The sequence below is a fragment of the Coffea arabica genome, chromosome 9c (genome assembly GCF_036785885.1).
Source record: "Coffea arabica cultivar ET-39 chromosome 9c, Coffea Arabica ET-39 HiFi, whole genome shotgun sequence".
Taxonomy (NCBI): Eukaryota; Viridiplantae; Streptophyta; class Magnoliopsida; order Gentianales; family Rubiaceae; genus Coffea; species Coffea arabica.
In genome coordinates, this window is record NC_092326.1 from 39,805,509 (window position 1) to 39,827,425 (window position 21,917).

The 21,917-nt window shown below is 35.2% G+C and overlaps 3 protein-coding genes across 3 annotated transcripts; all 3 read left to right on the forward strand.

Moving 5' to 3' along the window:
• Positions 1–1,080: 1,080 nt before the first annotated feature.
• LOC113708777 (protein CHUP1, chloroplastic) lies at positions 1,081–6,354 on the forward strand. The gene is made up of 7 exons (XM_027231375.2): positions 1,081–2,317; positions 2,728–3,660; positions 3,890–4,021; positions 4,360–4,541; positions 4,654–4,765; positions 5,421–5,564; positions 5,943–6,354. The coding sequence occupies exons 1-7, from the start codon at positions 1,538–1,540 to the stop codon at positions 6,021–6,023; spliced, it is 2,364 nt and encodes a 787-aa protein (XP_027087176.2). The 5' UTR covers positions 1,081–1,537; the 3' UTR covers positions 6,024–6,354.
• Positions 6,355–7,296: 942 nt separating this feature from the next.
• On the forward strand, positions 7,297–9,650 carry LOC113708778 (uncharacterized). Its single transcript, XM_027231376.2, has 2 exons — positions 7,297–8,037; positions 9,186–9,650. Exons 1-2 carry the CDS (start codon positions 7,444–7,446, stop codon positions 9,246–9,248), a joined length of 657 nt encoding a protein of 218 aa, XP_027087177.2. The 5' UTR covers positions 7,297–7,443; the 3' UTR covers positions 9,249–9,650.
• Positions 9,651–12,753: 3,103 nt separating this feature from the next.
• LOC113708779 (membrane-associated protein VIPP1, chloroplastic) lies at positions 12,754–21,525 on the forward strand. The gene is made up of 11 exons (XM_027231377.2): positions 12,754–13,163; positions 14,316–14,440; positions 14,547–14,657; positions 14,775–14,839; positions 14,927–15,008; positions 16,209–16,283; positions 16,788–16,858; positions 16,988–17,070; positions 19,760–19,824; positions 20,178–20,252; positions 21,154–21,525. Exons 1-11 carry the CDS (start codon positions 13,013–13,015, stop codon positions 21,274–21,276), a joined length of 1,026 nt encoding a protein of 341 aa, XP_027087178.2. The 5' UTR covers positions 12,754–13,012; the 3' UTR covers positions 21,277–21,525.
• The last annotated feature ends 392 nt before the right edge of the window (positions 21,526–21,917 follow it).

Here is a 21,917-nt window from a genome sequence, read left to right on the forward strand (position 1 = left end):
AAAAAGAGCACATTTGAAACAACATTTTTAATTGAAGAATATCTTCCACCAAAGTAGCTGCCTGATGTCCTAATTGAAGAATATCTTAATTGAAGTAAATGTGTATGCGAGAAGAAAAAATAGTTGAAAAACATATTTCGAGTTTTTAACATGTTTTGGAACAGCTTCTTTCAAAAAAATTTTTTTTTTTGGAATTCCTTGCCCCAATTTTTCAGAGGTTAATTACGTGAAATGATAGTTCACACGTACATTTACCACATTTAGCAATAGTTTAGTAGTTGGAGGTTAGGCTTTTATTTCTCATTTGCCTTGTACCAAATTCAATAAGGCTTGGATTGGAATCCAAAAATGCTACTAAAAGACCGCAAAAAAATAATACTAATTATTGAGCATCTACTTCATTTTGTGATTTTTTAAGCACAACAGTAATTGCTATATTTGATTCCACAAAGGCTATGATATTAAATTTATTGTATCATCAAATTTAAAAATTTTGTATTGGCTGTGTCGAGGTTGTCTATGATAAACATATAGGAAAATCACTCATAATAGTAGCACATGGATAAAACAATTAACAAAATAAGAAGGGTGAATATTTTATCAAAAAATCTCTACGTTTTCTGTGAACATATTTCTTAATTACTTTTTTTTACCTTAGATATATCAAATAGTTATAGCACATTTTCTATAAAAATTCCAAAAAATTGCAATCCAATCCAAACCCTCATGCTTTTCTAAATTCTGACATAAATTGCTCAAACTAAATACTACTACTATCACAAGAAATTGGACAATAACTCTGAGAAACAAAAGGGGTTAAGAAGGCTTATTACTAAGAGGATATATTATGACTGTAAATGTTCGCATTAACGGCTAAAACTAGAGAGTTAGTCTTAAATTCATAAGAGTCGTGAATTTCAAAATTCAAAATTTAAAATGTGGGCATGAGGCAAAGAAAGCTGCTGCCACTGTTCAGAAGTATTAGTACCGTACCACAGACTCTTCAGTCTGCCTTTCTTCAAGAATCAAGACACGACTGCCATTACCATTGGGCAAATTGGCATTGGGAGCCTGCTATATTTTCAGCTCCCCATTCCCAAGACACATTACACTCCCCAAAGTCATCCTCTTCCTTTTCACCTTCCATTTTTCCCCCCCACGCTCCCCCTCCTCCATCTTCTTTGAAGCGTTCAAACCAGATAATAATGCCTGACTTTTTTACCAAATGCTGTGCTATAAGAAAGGGCCTTCCTTGATCATGCACATTTCTATCACCTTAGTCTGAGCTCAAAAACAAGAAATAAAAGGAAAAAAAAAACAAGGAAGAAAGGACCATCGTTCATTTTTTTACCCTTAGTTAATGCTGGTATTTTGCTGGTTTAAATGCTGTAAACTCAGCTTCTAACTTGAGAATTTTAGCGGCTTTCTTGGCTAAATTTTTTTTTTTTTTTGAAGAAGAAGCTTTAGACGTAAACTTATATGCTTTTCAACACAAGGTGGTGCAAAGTTGGGATTTTTGTTAGTATAGATATCGAGAATGAGAGAAGAAAATCAGTCCGGGAATGGAGCAAAAGCTTCAAAATTTACTGATCAAAATCAGTTTCCAGTGAAAGGGGCTGGCAAGAACAATGTCAAAGGGACTAATGGCCATCTTTCAAAGGTGAAGTCGTCATGGGGTTCCCAAATTGTGAAGGGTTTTTCTGGGGAGAAGAAGAGTAAGTTGCAGACAACATCACAGAGCAAGCAAGTTCCTCTTGCAAGCTCTAATGTAGGGACCCAGAAGAACCCTTTTGGGATTTCGCATTCGAGAGTGAAAAGGTCTCTCATTGGTGATTTATCATGTTCAATCAATGCTACACAAGTTCATCCTCACTCATTCAGTACTAGTAAGTCTTCTCCGGGCTCTCGGGATTTATTTCTTGAACTTGATCATCTGAGGAGTCTGCTGCAAGAATCCAAGGAGAGGGAGTTCAAATTGCAAGCTGAGTTGGCTGAATGTAAGAGAAATCCTAAAGTTTTTGAGCTGGAAAGGGAGCTTGAACTGAAAAGGGATGAGATTTCTAAGTTTGTGGAGAAAGTTGAGTTGCTAGAATCTGAGAAATCCAGCCTCTCTGAGCAGCTGGTATCTTTAAGTTCTATTCTGGGGAGGCAGGACGACATGCTGAAAACGGATGACCATGAAAGCTTGAATGGAGTGGAAATGGAGGTTGTTGAGTTGAGGCGCTTGAATAAGGAGCTTCAGCTTCAGAAGAGGAGTCTTGCTTGCAGGCTTTCTTCTCTGGAATCACAGTTGGCCACTTCCGCAAAAGTTTCTGAGGTATCATTAACCATATACTAGCATTCTGCTGATCATGGTTTGTCTCATTTCATTCGTAACTGTTGCATCTCTGTTTCATTATTGCTAAGTGTTAATACTAACTGGTATAGTCGTCTTTCTATATTTTCATATCCGTTTTGGGATTTTGTGTGTTGTTGGAGGGTGAGGATTAGTAATGTAACAAGGCTTCTGTTTAATAGTATGAAACTTCATTATAGTTCTGCTGTTCCTTTAGGTAATGGAAAAAGATGTCATTATTTGATGAGTTAATACTGCACAAATTTAAAAGGAAGTTATTTTTTCCTTAGCGATATCTAATTCATGGGCATCAAAAAAAAGTTGTGGCATGATTTAAAATAGATTTCTGTGCATTCTCTTTGTCTAATTGATTTCCTTTTGCTTGTATTTAGAGTGACATTGTTGAGAAAATAAAAGAGGAGGCTTCTTTGCTAAGACATACGAACCAAGATTTGTGCAAACAAGTTGAAGGCCTTCAAATGAGTAGACTAAATGAGGTTGAGGAACTTGCTTATTTGAGATGGGTTAACTCCTGTCTAAGGAATGAGTTGCGCAACTGTTCAAACTTGAATTCAGATACCATATGTAGTCCCTATGCAATTGAGAGGCCTAGAGAATCTATTTGCTTATCATCTAATGGAAGTGATGAAGACTCTGGATACAGCAGTATATCAAGGTTAAATCTTATTAAGAAGCTGAAGAAATGGCCTATTACTGACAAAGACATGCAGCAGCTTGATCACACAGACAATTTCAGGGATCCTAATTGGGATAATTCAGAGAGTTCGATGAGGAGACACTCCATTAGTGGATTGAAGTGCTATTCACAAGATTTCATGCTTGATAAGAGAAGACAATCTGATGGTTTTATGCGTTTCAAGGAACCCACAAAGGAAGTCCAAATGCTAGATTCGCAAAAGTATGATTTGAGGGCAAATAAACTGCCTGAGTTCCTTAGCAGCTGCCAAGATGCTTGCAGAGTTAAAGCTTCACTTGATGTGGAGAAGAGGGCACTGCGCATTCCAAATCCTCCTCCCAGACCTTCATGTACTGCTTCAAGTACTCAGAAAGCACAAATTTCTTCTCAAGTTCCAGCACCACCACCTCCTCCTCCCCCTCCTCCTCCTCCTCCAAAGTTTATAGGTAGAAATATGACAGGAACAGTGAAGCGTGCTCCACAAGTAGTTGAATTTTATCATTCACTGATGAAGAGGGACTCTAGGAAAGATTCTTTAAATGGTGGGACGTGTGATGCCTCTGACGTTGCCAATGTACGTAGTAGCATGATTGGTGAAATTGAGAACCGATCATCATATTTGCTTGCAGTGAGTACTTCCTTACCTTTCCTTAATTTGCTTTCTCTGATAATACAATATATATTGCTTTTGTGTTTGATTAAATAGCTACTGCAGGTTACCTTTTATTTTCTGAAGATATTGAACTTTTCATTTGTCATTCTTATAAATTCATCTTATATATGCTCTTATAAATTTCTTGGATTTTTCAAAAAATATTATTTATGCTTGTTATGCTAACTCATTTTTAAATGGCCAGATAAAGGCAGATGTTGAGACTCAAGGAGAGTTTGTGAACTCCCTCATACAAGAGGTGAACAATGCCATGTATCAGAACATTGAAGATGTGGTTGCATTTGTGAAGTGGCTGGATGATGAGCTCTGCTTTCTGGTAAGTTTATCACTGTAGCTTTTCTATTAAGGAAATGAAATACGAGTGCTAGTATCTATTTAGAAAATTTGAAGAGGTCCAACTGATTCAGCAAGAATTTGTAAGACGAGGAGCTTATTTTGAAGAGCTTGTCTTTTAAATTTTGGTTGTAATGCAGGTTTTCGTTTTATTTTCATGGAGCTAATAGTTCTTAATATTCATAAGTTGTTTTTAGGAAGCAGACAATTTGAATTGAAGCAGCATTATTAACCCTATCACTTGAATGCAAGATATAGATCAAACAAGTTTCATGTTGCTTTTCCACTTACAAATCCCCTAATGTTTGACTTATCTGCAAGGTTGATGAGAGGGCAGTTCTAAAGCACTTTGAATGGCCAGAGAAAAAGGCTGACACATTACGTGAGGCAGCATTTGGATTTAGAGATCTAAAGAAGTTAGAACATGAAATTGAGAATTACATAGACGATCCTCAATTGTCATGCGATGCAGCATTGAGGAAAACAGTTGCTTTGTCCGAGAAGTAAAGGCCTGGCCTTGCATTTTCTTCTTGTCCTTTTTTTCCCTCCCCTTCTTAAGGGTGCTTTGACATATTCTACTTCTGATTATGTATCATGTTCTTTTTTTCCTTCCAGGATGGAACGTACTGTGTACAATCTCCTTGGAATGAGAGACCTGATGATCCGTCGATGCAAGGAATTCCAAATTCCTACTGATTGGATGCTTGATACTGGGATATTAAGCAAGGTAATATATTGTTTCAATTCATACTTCCATATCCAGAAGTCAAAACTAAATGAAGAACTTCTTAAATTTTCCTCTACTTTATTGATCTAGAGCACATATATATCGAATTTCACAATTTTAGGAGTTCCTTTCATCAGGTCTTTTACCATGGGCTGTCTTTTTACATGCTACAAGATTTTTGAACTATGATAGTTTCTAATTTGGCTTAGGATCTGAGTTATAGAGACAGGATGAAACATGAATTCAGAAGCATTTTTCATGGTCGGTGAGGACAGTAGTGACCTATTTGCTATTAATTCAAGCCTTGCAACCGAAAAGGAATCGGCAGGATTTCACTATAAAGGGTTTTTGTGTGTGTGTGTGTGGGGTGGAACGAAGTGTGCAATTCCTGGACTTTTCCTCAACGTGATCCATATTAATGGTTGGATGGTAAAGAGCTTCTAAATAATATCTCCACAATTTTTAGCTGGTTGTCATTACCTCAGATATCCATCCACCTTCAAGGATGCAAGTGCACATTTCACTTCTGCTGTCTAGAAAAATGATTAGAAAACAGTGTCGTGAAGGCATTAGAAACCGTGTCATTTGTTTCTGTTAGTTTTCAAAAGCTGAAGGGTCACAAGATTTAGCAGCTGTTTTAATTTCTGAATTGCAGATAAAGCTTGCCTCTGTTAAACTGGCTAAGGTGTACATGAGGAGGGTAGCTATGGAACTGCAAAGCAAGGGGGCATTAGACAAGGAGTCTTCCATGGACTATATGCTGCTCCAGGGGGTTAGATTTGCTTTTCGAATCCATCAGGTCCAGTCTTAGTAATCACTATTCTGTACTGTTAAAAATTTTTTTTTTTTGGGTTATAGCGTATACAGAAGGAAACTTCTCCGTATTATCCATCCTGACAAGAAAAATATCAGTAAACTGCCTGTTTGAAGATCCTTTTCAACTCCTAACATCACAATATATGGAGCTTTTATCGAGTTAATATTTTCACCTACTCTTGCCCCTAAGAAACATTTGTATCGTTTGGGAACAAAGTGATACAAGAAATGATGCAAGAAAAGGTATAGAGTAAGAGAACCATCATGGAAAATACAGACAGGGCTGTGATTCGGTTAGTATATTGTGGTGGATTCTATTTTATGATTTTATCTGCTTCTAAACTGTGTCTCAATCATGCAGTTTGCCGGAGGATTTGATGCAGATACCATGCACGCATTTGAGGAGCTTCGCAACCTCTCAGTGGTTTTAAACAGAAAGTAAAAACAGCGTAGAAACAGCTGGAGTGTGCCTTAAAAATTGAGCTGAATTGGGACGCTTACCATCTCAGTAGGCATGAGTTTGTAAAATACAGTGTGGACAATGAGTTAAAATGATTTTGTAGCTCGTAAGGAGAGAATGATTTTGGAGGTCTGATATGCATTAAACTTTTGAAGATTGAAATGTTAATGTGGTGGCATTCGATATTGTAAATCCAACTGGAATGGAAATTTTTGGATGACAAAAATCACAAGCCTGGCTTGTAGAATTTTGCATGCTCCTTTATCATGGACACACAGCTAACTTGTTAATTTTGTGTGCTGGCCATTGGAGACTGATCAATGGATGTCAAGTTCTTAGTAACTCCATTTTTTTTTTTTTTGGCTAGTGGATGAGTTAGTATTTTGCAGATCAAGAAATATGGGCTAATATATCAATCTTTGAAATAATGACTCTGAATTTTAGAAGTCTCTATGCACAACAATCAAAACTAAACACTGGAGATTAAATAATGGATGTCAAGTTCCTAGTTGCTCCATTTTTTTTTTTTTGGCTAGTGTATGACAGTATGAGACAGTAGTAGTCTTTTGCAGATCAAGAAATATGGACCAATATCAATCTTTGAAACAATGACTCTGAATTTTTAAGAGTGTTTATACACATCAATCAAAACTTCACCTTGGCTGGAGTATCATATAATTTAAAGATTAAATTTTATACACATTAATAATGTATACATTATCACCGTTTGATTCATGATTTTAAATTCACATCAATCAAAACTTCACACTGGCTGGAGTATCATATAATTTAAAGATTAAATTTTATACACACTAATAATGTATACACTATTACCGTTTGATTCATGATTTTAAATTCAAATTTTATATAATAATCATGCATTCAACGCTGACAGTATATACAATGTCAGTATAGGAAAGATTGATTCTAATTTAAATCCATAGCCAAATGTAATTTCTTTTTAAATGTATTTAGCTTCTTATTAATTTGGTTTAAAATTATATCTTGTTTAAGTGTTTTTTTTTTACAGTGTTTCTATTTCATTGTATTTCATTTCCCTAAAACTAAACTCCATAATCATACTCATAATTGCAGCTTATTCTTCCAACATCCACCATGAATTTTTTTTTTAAAAAAAAATTATTTTGTTTAAATTTATCTGGCAAAATCACCTTTATTTTCTTTAAGGAAAGTAAAACGACCTTTAATTTGAAACTACTTTAAAAAAAGTCGTCCATTTGTGGACAACCATCATCATTTCCCCCAATTTTCCCCCCCAAATAGAAATGCCACCAAAACATTTCTCTCTCTTTTTTTCTTCTTCTTCTTTCTATTTCCTCTCAAATTTCACCTCCACTCCATAAACCCTAATTTCCCAAATTCCAACTCAAAACCCTCAACAATGGCTTCCCTCCGCTTCCCTCTTCTCTTCTTCTTCCTCCTCCTCATAATCCTCTCCTCTTCAAAACCCACCTATTCAATTCCAATCTCAACGACAATCCAATCCCCAACTCTCGGTCCTCGTTCAACCGATTTCAACACGGTTTCCTCCATCCACGACGTCCTTAAATCGCACAGCCTTCCAATCGGGCTTTTCCCAAAATCAATTTCTGAATTTGCCTTCGACCAAGTTTCCGGCAGATTCGAGCTCCACGTGACCGATTCTCCTTGCGACGCCAAATTCGAGACCCAAGTCAGGTACGAGTGGAACGTGTCCGGGACCATTTCATACGGCCGAATTCAGGAAATTTCAGGCCTTTCTGCGCAGGAGCTTTTTCTTTGGTTGCCTGTAAAGGGTATACAGGTGGATATCCCTAGTTCTGGGTTGATTTATTTTGATGTGGGTGTCGTTTCGAAGCAGTTCTCTTTGTCGTTTTTCGAGACACCCCGCGACTGCTCTGCCGCAACTGCGGAGGAGGGTGGTGGTAATCGTCGTAATGAATTGTCCCAACCGATTGATCTTTCGTTTATGAAGGGTCGTGGCCGCATTATCCAGGTGAAGTGTAAAAGCGATTATTTTTAAATGAAGTTTTTTTCCATATATATGCGGATGTTTTCAAAGAAAGTAAAGAATTTTTTGGTGCATATATGTTGGGGAATTATATGTGCGGATTCAGATTAATCACATACTTGTTATGGATCCACAAATGCAGTTTGATGTTATCTGTTTTAACACTGATATTGTAAATTATTTGCCGGCACAGATGCATGATATGTGTACAAAAAGAAGATTACAAAATTTGAATGGAGGTTGTGGTATGAATGGTGAATCTAAGCCCGGAAAATTCTTTGCACTATCTATGTAGGAAACATTGGTGCATCGAAATATGTCTAGAATTTTGAAACGTTAGAAAGGTTTGAGGGAAGAATTGATAATTGTCTCATACATCATTGAGCTTCCATGTTCCCTTAATTCTGTGCATATAGATGCACTAGTTGGCGTTTGATATAATAGAGATTTTATGTGGTATTGCTGTTTCAGGGTTCAATTGAGAATTTTGACTTACATTATCACTTGATTGGTGACTACACGCTCATGAACATGTCCATAGGCACTTTAATGCTTAGATGTATGTTTCATTAAAAAAAAAAAAGGTGCTTTTTTTTGTCAAAAAAGGGGAAAAAAAAAAGCATAGGACGACATGATTGATTCATGATTTTGTTTCTCATTCAATTGCATGACCTGTGAGTATGTTTCTGCTTTACATGCTTAATGTTTGACTTTATTTGATAATCTCTTAAGATGTATCTTTTGAAGTGAACAATCAACCTTAATTTACTGAACTTGATAGCTTTTTTATTCCGATAATAATGGCATTGATATAGTAGTGTTGATGAATTTGATGAATTCATGATTTGTAAAATGAATGAGTTGATTTAGTTTTGTCAATGGATTATGGTGATTTAGATTCTTTATTATTGATTTTGTATGCTGTTCGAAGTATTGATTTACATTATGAATTTACCTACATTATTATGCATACTCTGTTGGATAAATCAATTTGAGAAATAAGTGGCAGTAATTGAGAGTTCTGTTTCTATAGTTGAAGACTGGTACTTTTGTTAAACTTCTGTGCTTTTTCTTCTATCTCCTTGAGCAACAACTATATTTTGGCTGAAACCAGTGTTTCTATTTCATTGCAGAAATCATTCGAAAGGTCTTCCAAAGAACATCACGAGGGACATGAATTGAAAGCTGTTTCGTAGATGGTGAATAAGAACATTTTGTAACAGGAGTTTTAGTGTTTGACTTGAAACCAGCTCTTAAGAAGGCTGTTTTGGCAATTGGCCTCATGTGTGGGATTGCTTTACAGGCTTGTCTGTCCATGCTGCTGACATGTACAGAGCAAAGTTTGTGATTTCCTTGAAGAGGAGAGGAGCAGGTGGTAGTTACCTGCCGAAGATAATTTGAGGAGGAGACTGTGGAGTTGGCTTGGTGAATCATCTTTTTTTTTTTTTGGGTGGCGAAAAGTAATGCGAGTGTATCGCTGTACTGAGTTTCTGTAAATGACCAAATTTGATTTGGAGTTTGTATATTAGCGTGAAGTGAAATATAGTAGTGTTTTCAGCGAAACCAAAGCATTAATTCATCTTCTTTTTTTTTTTTAATCCTACGATTTTGTTACTCGAAACACAAGCTACATGATTCCCATTTTATCAGGAGGGTATAACTACGATTTCAAGCACTTGAATTTATGACGTCCTCCCTGGCAAGGCTCAGCTGCATTTGAGATTTTTAGTTGGGCTACACATTCCCCTCCGCTCTTTAGAAGAATTCAGGGTTTTGAGTTAGAAACCATTTGGCTAATCACAATTTGTCCTCGCAACATATACCTTGAAGGATTTGGTTATAAGCCAAATGCGAATTTGATTATAAGCCGAATGGGAATGAGTTTTAGGATTTGATTATGAGCTGAATGCGGATGAGTTGATAGCATTAGGGATTGAGGAAAATTCAATGCTGCAAACTGGGAATCATTATTATGCGGTTAATGCGAATAATAATAATAATCTCTCATCACAAAAGTTCAGGGGGATGCAGAATATGTTAGAGCTGTGTCTTCTACCAAAAAAGATTCTCATAGAAAGTGTTCTCAGTTCTACGGGCCTAGCTTCCTCTTTGAGGAAACTGACACCTTTTGAAATTAAATTCAATAAACAATTTATGATGGTTGTTTGTAAGAATAAAAACTAGAGTCTGTCTGTGTAACAGAGTGAGTGCTCGTAGGGCACGCGTTAAGATATATTTCAAGTATCTTATATTTGGAAATGTAAGATTAATTAGGAAAAGTGAATAAATACAAGGGAGAATAGGTAAGGTTAAATAAGAAAAAATTAATGTATTATAAACGTTCAATTATTTACTAATTTTTAAAAATTTGTTTACATACTTTCACTATAATATGATAATATACATCAAATCATGTACCCCATATCAAAAAAATTGGTAGATATTCTTTTTTTTTTTTTTTACAAATATTCTTTTAGAACTATAATTTAAATTTTTATAATGACCACAAATCTAGAACTATATATTCATATTTAATTAAGTAGAAAAAAATCTAGCAATTCATTTTTCTTCATCGATAAATATTTAGTTTCCAACAATATATATTGATAAATCAGTCGGTGTAACAATTAATTCTCTTTTGTACACTAAGTTAATTCAAAATTCAGGGAAGAAATGATGAACAATTTGACTACTAATAAATGGTATGATGGTGAAAGGAAGCAATTTGGGATATGTAAGATTTCAATAATTGTGATTAAAAAAGTAATTTGGAATATGTAAGATTTTAATAATTGCTATTTGAAAATGATTTTACTATAGTTCTATATGTAATAATTTGATAGAAAGCAAAGATTAGTTGTTTTTTTTTTAAGCAATATCATTAAGAGATAATTAGAGATAATTTTTAAGCATATAATATAATCCAAATAGGATTTAATATGGGTAAAACCTAAGTGATCCACAATCCATTAATTCTCTTCAATTAGACATGTCACATAGGAGTGAGAAACAACTTTAGTTAAAATAGTTACTAATATACATACATACATACATATATATATATATATATATATATATATATATATATAGATTGTGGGCATGTGCTAAACTTTTGAAGGGCCTCCCCAAAGTATATGAATCATAGGCCCAACTCTCTAGCCCCAACCGGTTTTTGGGTTAATGACATTTATCTTGTCTTCCTTGAGGTTTATCCAAACTACAAATCAAACCTTTAGATTTGATCAATTAACATAACCACCCTTAAACTCTCGAAAGTCATAATTCAAGGCCCCTAAGGTTGTCAACAAATTTGAGCACTTCAATTTCCAAAGTACCAATTATCTCTGACCATTCTACTACTTTCCTTCCTTCCTTCTCCAAGCAAAACCGCAGGCATCAATCTAATATCATCAGTGGTTTTATTTTAGGTGATTTTATCCACATTCAACCCCAATTTACTTCATCAACCCTATACTAATCTTTTGGAGTCTATTGTAGTTTAAGAAAATTATCAATAAAAAAATTGTCGATAAAATATTTCAAGTCTCCATACAACTTATGAAAACATACTCCTTCAAATCATAAAATAGACTTATAGTTTTGAATTCCAACCAAAAATGAAAATAACGAAAGATACAATAATTATATTAACAAATAAAACATCCTATTTCTTGTTATTGACACACCACCAAAATTAAATTGTGAACAACAAAGTTGTTAATCCAGTTATGATATGTCGAATCCTTAGAATTTCAATAATTAAAGCTTGAATATGTGCCTCTTTTTTATGGTTTTAAAAAGGTATGACTTGCTATATTTTTTTCTCATGAAATTGGTTTAACTTGCGATTCTATTAGAAGAGTAGGTGTTACGAGAAAAATAAAATAACATTGAATGTGGTGAAACAAGGGTGAAATAAATATAGGCTTGAGGGAAAAAAAATAAAGAGAATATGATCGTTTCCTATCTGCATGTAGATTGAAAGATGAGAAAATATATAGCAAGAGTTTGAAATAAATGGTTCTTTTGACATTTTCTTCCTTCTGTTTGTGGGTTTTGGATGGTATCACTGACTAGGGGTTTGATATTACTTGTTCAAATTTCAAGATTTATTTCATAGTTTGTTTAAACCTTAGGGGGTAAATGTAGTTAACTCCTTTTTTTTTTTTATATATATATATAAATGTGGCCCACAAAGAAGTCCAAAATTCTACAAGAAAAACCAAAAAATGCCTAAACAAATAAGGGTTAATTTCCACCATGCACCCTTTAACTATATATCCAAACATTCTTGTATCTAAACTTTAAAATGGAACACTTTATTATCTAAATTATAAAGTTTGTTCCACTTTAGTTCCTAAAATATATAACTTATTCCACTTTAATCCTTAAAATATAACTTTATTTCTATTTTAGTCCTTAAAGTATATTCACTTAAGTCTAAAATCTATTCCGCTTCCTCAATGATTTTAATTAAATGGGATAAAATTTACAATTTAAGAAATAAAGTTTCTCATTTTAAAATTTAATGATCAAATTGAAAATTTTGGTATAGTTAAATGGTGTAATGTGGAATTACCCCAACAAATAAACTAGGAAGTAGAAAATAAATAAGAGGAAAATACTATTAAAAAAAAAAAATTCCAATTCTCCATCTATCTTGCACCCCTCCCGGAGATCACAGACCACAAAAGGACACAGAAACAACAAAACCCCTCAGCTCCCAAGAAAAGGAAAGGAAAGAAGAGAAAAGAAAATGTTACTACTGGAAAATTCAAATGTTCACACCGCAATTCTTTGTTTGCTATGAGTGACCACGAATTGTAGAAAATTTCACGCCTTCTCCGTCCCATTTTTTCTTCGCAAATTGCAAAAAAGCCACTGTAGTTTGATATCCAGTGGAAGTTGTCTGTGTAGTAGATTGTAGTGTCAGAATAGAGAGAGAAGCAGAGGAGTAGAGATGGCGACGGCAATTAGAACAGGGATAACTACCCCGAGTGGGATGAGCATCAGCACGGCTGCTTCGCCAGCACCTTCTGCTTCTTCTTGCAATCGGGTGGTGGCTTTTTTCAAGCCTCCGCCGTCTAGAAGTTCTTTTTTCGGTCATGGAGGTAAAGAAGAAAGCTTTCTTCGTTCCTCTGCCGTCCCAGTTTCATTTTCTTTCTTCATATATGAAAAACCCTGCCCCTTTTCAAATTTGTGTATCTTTTTTCTAGTATTTTTCTGAAAATGGGATTTTTTAGTTAAAAAATTTGTTATTCCAATAGTTTCAGCATCAGTTGTTCTGCATTTGACGATAGGTGTTTTGGTTGATTCCCAGTTGTAATCTTCGATTGGGTATTAGTTTTTGTGTTTCCAGTTCTATTGAACTTTTTATTTTGGTTTTTAATTTTCGCAATATTATCTGACTGAAGCCTCCCCCCCCCCCTCCTCTCCAACCCAATCAGCATTGTAGATTGGAGGTACAAACTTAGTCTTGTATGATGTGTTAAGGTGATGAAGATAGAATTTGCATAGTGTGTATATCCAAATTTTTGGACTTTTTATTAATTTTTCCATTGTGTGTATATCCAAATATTGAACTTTTTATTTTGGTTATTAATTTTCGCAATATTATCGGATTGAAGACTCCCTTCCTCCCCCCACCCCCAATCAGCATTGTAGATTGGAGGTACAAACTTAGTCTTGTATGATGTGTTAAGGTGATGAAGATAGAATTTGCATAGTGTGCATATCCAAATTTTTGGACGCTAATTTCGCACTCTTTTTTGTGTGCAATTGGTGGTATTCATACTTTTACATTTATATAATTTGGTCCTAAGTTGAAAGATAATCTCCTACCCAAAATCCAGATGTTTGCAAGAGATTCCTACTTCAGTGCAGAAGTGACAATTTGTATATAAGACTTACCTGAAGATGTATCAAGTCCACCCTGGTTTTTAGTTCCGAATACTTGGGCAGTGAATGAGTATAAATGCCCAAATTAAGATAGCCTTGGAGAAAGTCTCTCCTTGAAGTTACATTTAGCTCATGAAAAATGTAGTATTGAAGAACTGAAGTAGGTGTAAGCTATCTGTTGCATTCAACTAAAAAATGCAAACAAGGAACCTTGCAGTTTGTGAAGTATTTTATGCATCATTTTAGGCATTGTAGGTCCATATTTTTCCCACTTTCTCTTTTATTCTTTAAAACTATTTCTTTTTTGTTTCTCTAGAGATATTTTATCCTTTCTTCTGATAAAAAATGCATTCCCTGCTTTGCAGTGGGAACTACAAGATTTATAGGGTTGCAACTCTCTCATTCAACTCGATGCTATTACAGTGGTCATGGTGGTGGTTCTCTTGGCTCTCAGATGAACCTTTTTGACAGATTTGCTAGAGTAGTTAAGGTTGTCTAGTCGTTCAAATAGTTCCTTTGATCCTTCTTTGCTGCAATCTTATCTTATTATGCACAACTGAGACATATCCTCTTCTATTATTCTGCCACAAGTACAGTCCTATGCAAATGCAATCATAAGCTCATTTGAAGATCCAGAGAAGATCTTGGAGCAGACTGTGCTTGAAATGAACAATGACTTAATAAAGATGAGGCAAGCTACAGCACAAGTAATATTCTTACCAGTATAATGGATCAATATTTTTTGGGGAAAATTACTGTCAGCACTTTACTGCATCAGGTTGTGAGTTAGAGGCTTGATGCGCTTTTCTTTTGTTTCTATGAAGGTATTGGCTTCACAGAAGCAGTTAGAGAACAAATATAAAGCTGCACAGCAAGCATCTGAGGATTGGTAAAGACCACGAAACAATTAAAAGAAAGAAAAATTGTATCTTGTTTGTTCTAGTAGCTCTGGGTTCACCTTTCAACTTTATCACAGGTATCGAAGAGCACAGCTAGCACTTGGAAAAGGGGATGAAGATCTTGCTCGTGAGGCATTGAAAAGGAGGAAGTCTTATGCTGTAAGACCATCTTGTTTCAAAGATTATTTTTGAGTTAAAAGTGGATGATGGTTTTGTGAGGCTTTGCTAATGCTGAAAGAAAAAAGAAAAAAAGGTCTACATTTTTTATGGACATAGTTTTTCAGACAACAGATGCTTTGAAAAGATGAGCCTTGTGCCGATGTAAATGGGTGGCAAAATCTGAATAATGTGCTTTGCTGCTTTTAAGTTTCCTTTTCTATGTCAAGAAATATGCAAAAAATCTAACAGTGTTAAAACTTGTACAAGAGAAAAGTTAAACGAAAGATTGTTGTTCTGTTCACATATTTATATTCTTGAGTTGCCTTTTTAATTTCTCCATTAGTGACATTTTAGATACCCTGCGGTGCGAGTTCTTGATCTTGCCAGTTTTTGCACATACTGCATTGTGTTGATGTTCCTTCTTTTGGTCCCATGTATTGTCTGTGTACTGCTTAAACAGCTTCAGTTGAATTTTTGCTCAGGTAGATGCGTGCATTTATTTATGAGATAATATTTTGTTCATAACTGATACAGATGGCTTAAAGGACAGTATCAAAGTTTCCTTTCTTATAAGTCATGGTGTGTGGTGTGTTCTCTGGTTTTAAGCTGTGCATTTATCTGTCTATAGATTGAATGATTCCCAAACTTTTCACTTCAAACTACAGCATTCTTATTGGACTAATTCTGTATCATGTTATTATTTTCCTCTCAGAAACCTATGTGGTGTTCATATGAATTGTATCTAGTGTGACGGTGATGTTACCACACTTTTCTTTGGTCTGACTAGACCATTGCACTTTTCTCTTATTTCAAGTTCACGAGAAATAAACTAACCACATTAGAGCTTTTTGTTGACTTTGAAAATGCACTTTGGAATGGGTCTTACAGATTCCTGATGTGTGTGCTCATACGACATTTTACTTGTTAAGGTCCAAGCATTGCAGAGCACTATATTTGTACTGATTTCAAATTCATAACCTAGTAGTTTGTGCTAGTGAGAAGCCAGTGGTGAAGAACACTATGTAAAGTCTGTGAGTCATTTTAAATTTCAATTTTGGTCAAGAGTTGCACAGAATTTCTCTGTGTCATGTTAAGTCCTTTATCATTGTATAAAGTATGCAAAACATTTGATTGTTTTTGAAGCGGAAGTAAAGTTTGTTAGTAAAGTGATTATTGTTTTGGGATGTTTTTCGGTTGCAGGATAATGCAAGTGCTTTGAAAGCACAACTTGATCAGCAGAAAGGAGTGGTTGAAAACCTTGTCTCAAACACACGGGTGGGTTGTTTTTCCCATGCACCATGAAGCAGATTCTATGCTATTTGCTCATGACCCTTTTTGAAACTTCCCAACTATTGTTGATACAAAATTTTTTTTGAAGTGAAAAAGAATTTTCCATTGAAACCTCAAACAGGAAAAAAAAAACGGTCAGCAAGTTTTCTAGAGATTGGAATATCAGAATAGCTACTTTTTGGGACTTGGGTTTCTTTTAGGAATAGAAGACCTCAAGTTTACAGGAATCTGAGGGCATCTTTCATCCAAGCCTTGAATATAGCATCCCTGAACTACCTGCATATTTTTGGTGACTGCATGTAATTTGTAATGATTTTCATAGTGACTGAATTCCTGTACCAGGATTTGGTAGTAATAGATTTATGTAGCTTTACATCCATAAATCCGTTCCACTGATAGCTTCGTCGATTGATGATTAAATTTATCAACTGATGAATGTAGGACTTGCCAGGACATTTTTCTCTAACTGTTTGTGTGATGTATTTACAGCTTTTAGAAAGCAAGATACGGGAAGCAAAGTCAAAGAAGGACACTTTAAAAGCACGTGCTCAATCTGCAAAGTCTGTTCTTAACCTACATAACGTGCTTTTGTTTTTTCTCTTCTTTGGATGCACAATATAGTCCAGATCCTGTTAAGTTTTATTTTTCATTTATCCTTTCTCATTTGTACGCCTTTGTCTCGTTTAAAGGACTGCCAACAAAGTTAGTGAGATGCTGGGGAACGTAAATACAAGCAGTGCTCTGTCAGCATTTGAAAGAATGGAGGAAAAAGGTTAGAGTTTTTTGTTGGTGTAATTGGTTTGTGCTATAGCTGCAGATTCATGCAAAGATGTTGATGCCTATGTAATGATACACCAATTTGTTTTCTTGGCATATCTACCTGAAATCTGTTGTTGACAAACGAATGCATTCAAGTTGAGAATGGTTGCCAAATAGAGATGTTGGTTTAACATGGTTGGTTGTGGGTGTGAATGTCTATGTCCAGTTAATTGAGGTGCTGATGTACCTGGGATACTGGATATTCTTTTTGGTGTCTCTGCTTGTTTGTTGCGGGTGGGGCAATAGAGTATTTAAAGATATGACTGAGGATTCCAAGTTTTAGCTTCCACAGACAGATGCTGTGGCAGAAAATCCTCTGTTCTAGAAGAATTATTTAAGTGATTTTTTATGAATTTTAACTTGATTCGTTAGTAGCTTGAAAAGAACAATTGGTTTTTAAGGAGAGTAAAATGTATAAATGGCCTAAAACATGTTAAATATGTGCCAATGAAGTGATAAATGAATAATGCATGATCAAAATAATAAAGTCCTGTATGCAATGCAGCTAGAGATGAACTAAAATGTTCTTTTGGGGACACAAAACCCATATGTATCTAATTTTGGTTCTAACTCCTAAATTTTAGAGGAATCTTTTATGTCTTTATGAGGAGAGGACCACCCCATCACATCTAATTAGAATTATGGGAATATCTTAAACATGTTGGAAAATTCTTTAGGGCTCTTATTGCATTTCTAAATTAAGCTGGGGGTTCTGTCATGCTTCAGTTTAGATGTTTGTAGGTCCTAAAGGAATTTTCAACTTTTCTCACTTAATGACTCAAAATGGAACAAAACAGAAAAAAGAAAGGAAAAATAAAAAGTTTTTGAGCTCATTACTTCCCTGTGGAGATTACTTCTGACTATAGACTAGATGGCAGATGCAATCTGGTCTAGCCATAGTTATTAAACCCAGCCAGGCATGGCGGTTCAACTGGTTAACTCAGTGAACCGGCCATCAAGCCCTGCTGGGTAACTCATGTGACCTGATAAGGATGGAGGCTGTTGACTTTTTGAAGAAACGGCGGTTCAATTGGCTGAGCTGTGAACCTGGCTCAGGCTTTTGAGTGAACCGATGGATCTTGGATTTAGTGGAAAAAGGAGAAGCAAGTGGTCTCTTGCAAAATTTGGACACTAGACCTTCGGCATACCATAAGAAGACTCTGCCACTAGGCCACCAGCACTTGTTGTGTTAGTTGAAGCCTTTAAGTTTTGCGTTAAACTCAAATATAGCAATAAATGTTGTTTGAGGCCTTCAATTTATTACTACATTGAATATCAAAATCCTATTTGCCATAAGTGCTGGTTTAAGCCTTTAAACTATAGTTTTAAATCTCAAAGTCCTATAACCCCTTCTTTTAACTTCAAACAACCTCTCTTCAAATACTCATTAAAAGCTTTTTGTCACAATGAATTACCAAAAATGATACATTAACAAAATTCACTCTCAAGACAATAATTACTCCAAATTTCATGCGTGTAAATTTGTAAGTATGATATAAGTAAAATTTTATATTTAACAGTTAGATGAATTGTTAACCAAAAATATTTTATTCTAACTGTCAATGTAAATAATTATTTTAGATTTCATTCAAAATTAAAAAAAATTGCTATTACATATTTTACTAATTTTTTAATTTATATCTTGTACCAAAAACAATGAAATACTAAACGTAATGGTATTATAATGATTCACTGGTTCAACCACCCCTCCCCAACCCACTAGTCGAACCAGTAACCTATTGACCCGCTCCCTTTACCGAGTACCTTCTGGGCTGGGTTTAATAATTTTGGGTCTAGGAATTCTTTCCTTTCTGATTTACTCTTTTTGGTCTGTTATCAGTCATATTTTTCAGAAGTACTTTCAGTATCTTTTCTGCTAGACGAAAGTAGGCATTGGGTTCTTTTTATAAAATGAGGGCCAAATAGCAAATGTATAGGTAAACAGATAATGATATGCAGGAGTTTGTCATTGAGCAAGTTCTTTGTACTTGTGGATGTTTGGGTGAATTTAACTTATGAAATTCATACACCTCGATAAAGTTGTTTAACAAGTTGTCAATTTTTGTCTCTGATTGGTTGTTTGGGGGCAAGAAGAGTTATTGGCAAGAACGTTTATTGAGTTAGAGTTGGGGAATAATAGCAACAAGGGAAGAAGGAAGGAAACTTGTTTATTCTGTTCAGCAGGCAAAGAACAGCAATGTTGTTGCTAGGTTGTCTTGATTATTTGAAATTTTACCACTGACATTTTATTTTTATAATTGTTGTCCCAAGACTATATACCTGAATTATACCACCTGAGATGAGCCTTCTCGGTTCGCTAGACAAATCAATGTCACTTATACTTCGATGAGTTGCTTTCTCTTGCCATTTCTTTGCTGGTTGTTTGATATTTCTTTTACTTTTTGTAGCATTCTTTGTTGTCACATTTTAGATTTACTGCAAGAGTGAATATGCATGATTTCTTTAATTCCCTTAGTTGTTTTGGGTGACAAATGAAGTTGCTTTTTAGGATTATGGTGTTCATTTTTTCTAGTTGGTTGTGGTAGACAGAGTTTTTTTTTTTTTTTTTTTTTTTTTTTGGGTGGGTGCATCAATACAGAAATAAGTGGGTTTTGACCGAACCTTTCACATCTTTTTGGTAGTCATGGCATTGGAATCTCAAGCAGAAGCACTCAATCAGCTAACAAGTGACGAGCTTGAAGGGAAGGTAGTACCTCTTTGATGTGATTCTATGTTTTTTTGTTCTCCTTAAGTTCTTCTACAGTTCTCTGCGCCTACTGTAATAACCCCCTCCTATAAGTGACTACCAGTTTGTGTTAGACATTAATGAGAGAATTTGTGGCCTTTCTAAGCTTCTTGTTTGGATGGTGGAAATGGGAAGGAATTCAGATATATCTGGGGCGTATTTAATTGTAGATAGTATGTTTTGTTCCATCTAGATAATCTTCAGACTTTCTTTTACATCTAATTACATGTGTCAGTGTAGATGGTTTCTCTGATTCTTTTACCTAAATGCTTTCTATAAGGTGGTTTTTAACTCCAGAAACTTTTCTTAACCAGTTTGCATTGCTGGAGAGTTCTTCGGTTGATGATGATCTCACCACATTGAAGAAAGAGCTATCTGGAAGCACAAAGGTAAGCTTTTCTGCATCTTTTATTTGTTGTAAAGCCTTATAAATCTTGGACCATAAACTTTCGTTCAATGATGTATTGCACTTCTAAGGTAGGTTTTGCCCTTTCTGGAAATGTGATTTTCATCAGACGGCTACTTTCTTTTAACTTCTCGAAGTTTGTTTTTTTTACCATTTAACTGTTGACATGCTCACTCGGACACAGAGTAATACGACAATTTTTCACACGACTTTTTGATGTCATCATAGCTAAGGTTTGTTGTTATCTACAAATTTCATGTGCTTAAGTTACAAAATTTAGCTACTGTTGCTTGATCCATGGTAACTCACTAAAAAATGTGAGTTTTCCAAAATGGAATCGAGAGCTTTTAAGCTGGCAAGTGTGCAGATTTTTATACTGTTGATGATTTATGTTCCCAGTTGTTAATGGTGAAGTATGACTATGGCAAGATTACTTGCTGTATAGGGTTTTGGCAGTCCATTATGGAACTCCAGCATGGTTTAATCTGTGATGTACCGAGTTTCTCATAGGATATTATGCTGCAATATGGGGGAGAAAGAACTGAAAATAATGAAAAAATGGAAAAGAAATGTTGACATGTGAATCAAATAACTTTGCGCAGCTTTGCCGTAGGACTGTAAACTTAATGACATAATTACAGAGAAGTTGAAAAGGGGACTTGTGGCCCTTATATTTTGCTTTCCATGTGGTGGTGGAAAGGCTGCCCTCTGCAACCGTGGCAACTTTTTCGCCTTCAGGAATATGCCCTTGAAGGTGTTTGTTATGTGTTTCGTTGAGCAGGGGTGCAACTATTTTCTTCTGATCCCTGTTTGATTGGGATGATTAATATTCATTATAAATTTTCAAGTATCAAACTCACAAAATTTTTTGTTGATCGAAGCAGAAAGGAGATCTACCACCTGGAAGAACGCCTGTTACTACGGGTTCAAGTTCTTCATTTCCGTTTCAAGATTCTGAGATTGAGAAAGAGCTGAATGAACTGAGGAGAAAAGCCAAAGACTTCTAGTAATACTTGGGTCTTTCAAAACGTTCTTCTGCAATCATCATTTTAACCGTTTGAATTCCAAGATCTGGTTTTGGAATAGGAATCCTATTCTGTGAAGTGAGCTCGAATTTGGGGAGTGCAAATGCAAAGGCAGGACCTCCATCTGTTAATTTATGCCTGTTGTTCATATACAAGAATTGACTGATATCTACATGTATATTGACATACAAGTACCCTCCAGTGCAATAGCCATCTACCATAATTTTTGCAGATGATATAGTTAAAATGCTCCTCTTATGTTGCTGATTATTGATCAATAGCCTAGATTTGCTCTACAACATGCCCATATTCATCCTTTTTGCTCCAAGGTGCATACGGCTGAAGTGCTAGACCCTCTCTTCTGCTCATTATCTGCAGTAAATTCAAGACAAGAATCCTATTGGCCGCACAAATTTATGCAGAAGTTAGCAGCTAACGTGATTCTGGAATCACCTATTGCATCATTTTCCCTGTTTGCGCATAAGGATGAGTTTACGATAAGGATTTTAAAGTGTATGCATATGAAGTGTTGTTCTGCGTCATTCATTTTTTCAATGACTTGAAAACATGTCCCCTTGAAAAGGTCTAAGCATATTTAGTATTCTTTCCCACTTTTACTTTTT